General features: G+C 44.1%; 1 protein-coding gene across 4 annotated transcripts in view; it reads left to right on the forward strand.

Moving 5' to 3' along the window:
• PRLR (prolactin receptor) overlaps positions 1-7,658 on the forward strand; it is a 210,787-nt gene that overhangs the window by 175,364 nt on the left and 27,765 nt on the right. For 3 of the 4 annotated variants that reach the window (XM_019517974.1, XM_019517976.1, XM_019517975.1), the window contains 3 exons: positions 3,516-3,635; positions 4,005-4,137; positions 7,421-7,590. In XM_019517974.1, the coding sequence (XP_019373519.1) occupies positions 3,566-3,635; positions 4,005-4,137; positions 7,421-7,590 (373 nt within the window). In that variant the 5' untranslated portion in view covers positions 3,516-3,565. Of the gene's footprint in view, positions 1-2,752; positions 2,888-3,515; positions 3,636-4,004; positions 4,138-7,420; positions 7,591-7,658 lie in introns of those variants that run through there. The other variant, XM_019517978.1, reaches the window with a different exon arrangement.

Raw genomic sequence — 7,658 nt, forward strand, 5'->3', positions numbered from 1 at the left:
GCAATGGCAGAGTCTTGATTGAGAAGGTCTTCAAAATGCTCCTTCCAAACAGGCATTGATGGCTCCCTTTTCCTTGATCAGGTCTCCTCCATCCTTAGGTCTCAAGGGAGTTGGTCCCTGAGTGCTCGGACCACAGATGGCTTTGGTGGCACTGAAGAAACCACGTAGATCGTGGATGTCATGTTGACAAGAGATCTTGATTCTCTTTAGCCTTGTTTTCCCACAATTTGTTCTTCATATCACAAGTCTTCCTTGAACCTCTGCCTTGGCTTGTTGGAGATTCAGTTTCTTTTGCTTGGAGTTGCTGTTGTTTTGCCAAGCACAAAAGGCCTTGCACTTGCAACCAATAAACCCTTGCATCTCCTGGTCATTCTCAGCAAACCAGTCTTGATGTTTCCTGGTAGAGAATGCAAGTGTCTCTTCACAGGTACTGATGACAGTGTCTTTGAGGGCACCACATATGTTGCTGTCATTCTCCCATTGTTGCTGATTGGAATTCACCATTTTTTTGTGTTTTTTTGTTGTTGTTGAGGAGCTGGTGGAAGAGGTCTCACTTCCTTGGGTCTTTGAGTCCTTCAATGTTGATCTTCCATCAGCATTGCTTCTGCTGCAGCCATTGTTTGGGAGCCAGTTTGAGTGACATAACTGAGAGGATGTGTTGGTGGTCAGTTCAGCAATCATCAACTCTGCGCATAGCTCAAGTGATGCAGGCATCTTTTGCAATCCTAATCATGGACAATGACATAGTCAGTCAGGTGCTAATGCTTAGATCGTGCATAGTGCCATGATGTCTTGTGCCTGTTTTTTTTCTGATGGAACAGAATGTTGGTGATCGTACGTTGAAGTTCTGCACATTTGTTCAAGAGGAGGATGCCACTGGAGTTGACTTTTCCTACTCTTTCCTTGGTGACACTTCCGTTTCAGGGGTTAGAGTCCCTTCCGACTGGTGTTGAAATTGCCAAGAAGTCTGTCTCCCTCCAGAACATCAGAAAGGACATTTGTCAAAATTGGGGTAGAATTCCTTCTTGGTTTCACCGGCAGCATCAAGAGTCACATACACTCTGGTAATAACGGCATATAGGCTCCCTGCCAGTTTAAAGCAATCATATGGTGCTCATTAATTCTGATAGGGAACTCATTAAGTTGATTTATGAGTTCATTCTTAATGGCAAAACCAACTCAAAGAAGTTGGCATTCTCCTTCCTGCTTACCCTTCCAGAAGAAGGTATAGCAACTTCCATGTTCTTTGAGCTGCCCATTGCCCACTTGCTGTATTGCCTGAGTTCTCAGAGTAGAATCATAATGTGGAACTCTGGCCATTCACTATTAGGGTTGTCCATGAGGATCCTGAAGTTCCAGGTCCCAAAAGTGATGGTGTGTCTTCGCTGGTATTTTCGATCACAGTATAGGCGATCCGATTGGATGTGGTTATCCAGTCAGAATTAAATGTAGAATACCCTAGCAGCTGATCACTGACTGGGGGGAGGGTCCCCCCAGCAGCCAATTGCCGAGCCTAAAATCACCAGCGGCAAAACTGGAAGTGCACTTCCACTGGCACTTCCAATTTTGCAGCTGGTGTTTCCAGGGGGTGCACAGCCAATCTCGGTGGGTGCACATACACCCGTGTGCACTCCCTACGTATCGCCCATGTAGAATACTGTATTAGACAGGTTATGTTTAGGGCAGCTTTTCTAGCCCCCTCCCCATGTGGGGTGAACAGATCAGATCCTGAAGAAGGCTGCTCAGTCACAGTTACAGCTGCCGAATTGCACTCCTGTTTCATCCAAGTGCTAGGCAACCTTCTTGTAACTGCTACCTTCATGCCAGTTCATGACTAGGAGCTTCCAGACCTCACAATCCTGCTCCTTTTGCCACTACCTGGTCACCAAAGGGTTTGAGGAATACGCTGGAAAAGCTGTTTTCATGGAAGATGCCCAAGCATGACCACTTTTATCATGGAGAAGCTGCTGCACATGAGCTTCTACATGGCTGAAATGGGACCTTGATCCAGCAGCAAGGAGACCTGGGGATCTCATTCTGCTGCAGCCTTCATCCACCTTTGCAGCCATTGAGATTGTAACATCTTCTTTGACCTGCTCCACCACTGAGGACTTGTAGTCCCATGGCTGGGGGCTGGGCAGGATTATTATAGTGGCGACCTGTACTCACCATGTCATAGCACTGTCAAAGAATATGTGGCTTTTCAGGAGGGAAAGCATTGCCATTTGTTTTCCTCACCACATCCTGGTGGTGCTGCTGCTGCTGCTTGGTCCACAACTGCTTATTCATCAGAGTAACCCCTGCTTATTTCACAGCTAACCTTCCGCGAAGGTCATTCCACTATCCACCACCTGTGGATGCACTAGATAGCAGTACAGCTCAGGTGCAGATAGCATGTGGCAAGTGTAATGTGTAAGAAGGCCCTCATAGATGTTTGTGGCTAATTTCTAGCTCTTGCATCATGAAGTTGTCACCACTTAGGGTGGCTTCCAATGGTCACTTGCAACAGTTGCAAATCATTGGAATATTGACACGTATTGCAGTTTGTACATGTTAGAAGATAACACTGAAAGGGAACCTTTTTGCAACACAGAAGGCATTTACCACATCATGTAACCACTTCTGTTTTAACTGCACTTAGTAAGTGTTAAATTTAATGTGTGACACCATCCTGACAGTGATTCACAACCACTGTGCACCTTAACTTGTATTCTGAGGACATCTAGTGGTATAAGTGTACTTCACAAGTGAGAACTATTCCTTAGACTAAAGGGCTGATCGCCCTTTATTTACAACAGTATCATTCTTCCTTCCGTGCTGTTGCATCCTTCCAATTTATGCTGGTATAAGGAAGAGGAAATCAGGCCCCAGTGCTCATTTTTGCCTGGTAAGTTAATCATAAAATAATGTTTGTTTTCCATTGTTTCTTTCTTTTTTCCTTGCTTTGTCTTTTACATTTACTGAAGAATCACATGCAACAAGAAGGAGGTATTCTATGTTCTGAAGTCATGGAAGCCCATTAAAAATAGGGCTGGTACCTCAAGAGGTATTCCGCTCCAGACCCGATCAAGGCAGGACAATCCCCGTATAACCTACCAAGACAAACGTTTCTCTAACCTGCTGTGAAAAAACCTCCAGTGAATGAGGAACCTCTCTAGGGAACCTGCTCAACCTCCCTAGGGGATCTGTTCTGATGTTTTAAGTGCCCTCACAGTTAGAAAATTCTTCCCGGTATCTAACCTAAATCTCCCTTGCTACTATTTAGACCATAGATTCTTTTCCATAGGGAACTGGACAGAGAAAAAAATTAATGATCATTCCCATGATAACGACCCTTCTTGTATTTGACAGCTGGCTGAAAATTGCTGAGTGGGATGCTTAGCCTCTCTGCAGCTGAGTTGCCCTGCCTGTCTGAGGAAGTAATCGGGATTAGAGAGTTACAGCTGGCAAAAATGGCTTGATTAAATAAAGTGATAATGCTATTATTGAATGTTGCATGTTGCCATATTTCTCAGGGAGCCTTTGATCTGACATCCCCTCCTGGAAGAGGAGTAGATAAAGCAACATGCAGCAAAATTTGTTGTTACCGGTTCGGTTTACTTTGTTGCTTTTTCTGAACATGGTGTATTCGAATGGTAAGTCGTTTGTGCTTTAGAGCATGTTCTTTTCCTAAGTACTTTATTTAGAAAAATCTAAAGATAATCTGTAGCTATCCTTTAAATGTCTAGTTCCTCCAAAATCACCGAAGCAAGGGTTTTGAAAATGCCTTGACTTATTCTTCTTCCTTTTTTAAATTTAAGTCAGTCATAAAATGAAAAGACGGCCTGGCAATAAAGAGTCAAAATATTTTATTTTAAATTATGTTGAAATAATGCTTGGCTGTCCTGAAGTTCTTCAGGAGAGTAGTTTTTAAAGCCCAAACTTTCCTGAATTTGATTCAATTTCTTGAATGCTATTTGCCAAAAATACAGCTTATTAACTGGGTGACTTCTGTCCTTCCCCAGAACAGTCACCTCCTGGAAAGCCTGAGGTACTTAGATGTCATTCACCAGAAAAAGAAACCCTTGCTTGCTGGTGGAAGCCTGGTTCCGATGGAGGACTCCCGACCAACTACACTCTGCTCTACAAGAAGGAAGGGTAAGAAGCTGGGAAGTGTTGCCTTACCCTCTTTTCTCTTACAGACAGTTAAGAAGCAGTGGACAATTCTTCTGTAGATTATTATGTTCTTTAGTTTAAATGTTCACAGATTGAGCTCTCCCTTGTCCTTAATGCAAGTATTCTCAGCTGAGGACAGTGTTAACACAAAATGGGGAGGTCTGTATCAGTTTATGAATTCCATTTTTATAAACCCCATGCTATATTTTGACCTCTCTTTTGTATGTAATCTTGAGTATAGGGATAAGCATTCAGTTTAGTAGCAGGAACTTGAGACTTAGAGTATTGCCAGGCATTCATTTGTAATGCTATATCGTGTCTCAGCACTTTGTTCCTCTCCAGCCTGGGGACTGGAATGTCTGTGCTACAAAGTGAAATACAAGCTAGTCCCCATGTGTGCAGCTGAGGACTGTGCAGTCTCTGTCCAGACCCCATTTGCTTATCAGCAGTTGAATCCCATCAGACAGATGAGTGTCTGCCTGGGGAGCAGGGTGGTTTCAGGCTGTCACTTAAGAAATCTGTAAAAGCAAATGTTGTTTAATCATGAATGAGATGCTTGTACTTGTGAAAATAAAAGCTCTGTAGCTATGCAAATGCCTGCCCACTATGGACTTGGGGAACCCTGATGATGCCTGAGTCACTGGTGATTCTCGTATTCTAGTAACGAATCAGACTAATGGTTAGGCTTCTACTGAATCAAAGCCTGAGAGGTCTGGGGTTAGTTTACTTAAATGAAACGCATGCATTGTAAATTGGCATTTCCTTTCTCTCATTTCCATTTGTCTTCAGTGTTCTGTATATCAGATCTCCATTCCAGAGTCCTTTGTCTGGACATGCTTTTTTTGGAGATCCTAAAAATGATTTGTTCGGCATCAGTAAAAGCCTAGGTTCTGTTCCAGGAAACTGCCATCATGATTGCCACTGCTTGCTCGATACTCAGTCTTTGCAGAGAACCCCTTGAGGCAGTCTGACAGGGTTGTGTAGCCTTTTCTTGTATTATTTATTCCTATGCTACCAGCTCTAAATGTAAAGAATGGGCTCCATTGTCTGGGGCGCTCAATCATGAACCATTTTTATAACCACTAAAATTCACTTTTCCAAACAGAGCTAAGATTCTAGCTCTCTTCCCCCATTTTACATACACCACTAAGCTTTCTGATTACATACTTACTGAAGTCCAACAATGATCAGGTCTTGTATAGGATTGCAAGGGGCCCAAGAATTGTCCCGAGTCCCTGCATGATTTGCAGGTGGGTGGATATCAGTTCTTGTCTGTGAACAGCAGGAACTGTTTGGCACTGTTCCTTATCTAGGCAGCAGTGGAGAGGATGCAAGCCCATAGTGATGCCCCATATGCCACCTGTGGTTCATGAAGCAGAGCAGGACCCCAGGGAAATTCATATGCTCCCTACTATGTCAGTTGTAGAGTATATAACCTCTGTGCATCCTGCTGGTGTTCAACTACTATTGCTCTAAGGGGTGGCACGAAGCACAGGGCTCAGTCTAGGAACTAGCATTACCATAAAGCAATCCTATTGCTAAAAAATCCCCAAATTCCTGTGAAAGGACTGGGTAGGTGTGATGAACTTACCAGTGCTTATTTTAATGAGAGTATAATGTTAAAGAATTAGACAAGGCATCATCCTGTTGGCAGACCAGAATGATCTGATCGTTACAATTGTCTTCCATCATAATTGTAAAGTAATAAAGCTACTCTAGGTTCTCTAGGTTTCTAAATTTCTGCCTCAGTACATACACAAATGTATCCCCAGTCCGAGGAGTGTGACACCTAGATTCTGCCTGAGCCTCATTCAGAGATGAGGCAAATCCCACCTAAACTCTGAGTCCCCTGACAGGCTCAATGTGGTAGCCCAGCTCTGAGCACTCCTAATACTCACCAAGAGCAACGGGTTCAGAACAGAAAACGGCAGCCTTGCCAACCTCCTTCAACATATAGTAAGTAGGTGGTGGGGCTGCTGCAGCCCACCTCTTACAGAAAAGCCCAGGGATGTGAGCATTTGCCCAGGGCGATAGGCCATCCCAGATCTCCCACACCCGCAGGAGTGCATCCCAACCACCCAAGTGTAGCACCGTCTGGGTGCAGGCACTCTCTACACCTCCTCATGAAGTTGAACCACTGTGCTAGTAAGAGTAATGGGGCTGGAAGGGGAGCAAGTGAACAGGAGACTGATTGCGTAGTCGAGTGATTAGAGCACTTGGCCGAGGAAAGCCTCGGTTCTGATCCCTGCTCCCAGACCTGCTTATGCAATTTATATTGGCCAGTCACTGCATGAAAACAGAAGTAAAGTGGGGGGAGGGGGACAGTGGGGCAGACACATTAGCCCAGGACACTCCCCCAGCCAGGTGGGTGCATTAACCACTAGGTTACAAAGTCATACTCCCTCCTACTTGCTCTCCATCTGGGAAGTGGGAGATGTTATATGGAGTCCCCTCTGGTAGATGGCCAGGTCCCTCACTTTCTGGGTGAGTGCCAAGCACCAAGTTGTTACGCTGTGATTGGGAGCAACCATCTCTTGTCGTGTATAACAAAGACTGAGCCCTGCTCAGTTCGGCACCTAACCTTAGCATGGGAGTCCAGAACCCGACCCCAAGTAAATAGGGCTGCACGTTAGGCATTTCCGAGTCAGGTGTCTTAGCTCCAGGCGGAGCTGTATGTTTGGGCATACCCCTGTCTGCAGCATTTCTGTTGGCCAACTCTAAGCAGCTCCTGGCCCAATGTTTTTGTGGATTACCTTGCAGAAGCATTACCTCTCCCCATTCTCTGTGAATCCTACTTCAGAGATAACTTGCCTTCCCCATTAACTGTACAGGGAGCCTGGGATCTACCTAAAGTCTAGGAATTGCAATGATTATGTTGGGGACTCTCTGGATCTTGCCCTAGGTGACCTGATTTGTCTCTTCACTTGATCTGAAACATTTAAAATATGGAGCAGTGTCCTCAAATATATCCTGAGTGTCATGAAAATGATCTTTCTTCCTTTTTATTAGCATGCATCTTATTATAGCTTGTATAATAATAGGATCTAAAAGAACAGGCTGTACTTAAGTAATTATTGTAAAGACAAGTCTAAGTCAAACAAATAATTAAGCTAATGGAACTTAAGCACATACTCGGGTGTTTTGCTGTGATGGGAGTACATGCCACTTGGCTTAAAGTGAAATGTGTTAAGTACTTTGGTAAATCAAGACTATTGTTGGTAAATTAGACACTTTACTTCATGATATTTTAATTCTTCTATTTTAGAGAAGAACAAATCAATGAATGCCTGGACTACAGAACAGCAGGTCCTAATTCCTGTTACTTTGATAAAAAGCACACCAATCTGTGGACCACTTATAACATCACTGTCAGGGCAACTAATGAGCTGGGAACTAACATCTCTGATCCTCATTATGTGGATGTGGCCTCCATAGGTAAGGGAAAAATTAAGGTGAGATGGCTCTGAGCTATTTCTCAGCAGTTATCTTGAAAGAGCGGATTG

This window comes from Gavialis gangeticus, unplaced genomic scaffold, assembly GCF_001723915.1.
Source record: "Gavialis gangeticus isolate Ggan-Ray unplaced genomic scaffold, GavGan_comp1, whole genome shotgun sequence".
In the NCBI taxonomy this organism is placed as follows: Eukaryota; Metazoa; Chordata; order Crocodylia; family Gavialidae; genus Gavialis; species Gavialis gangeticus.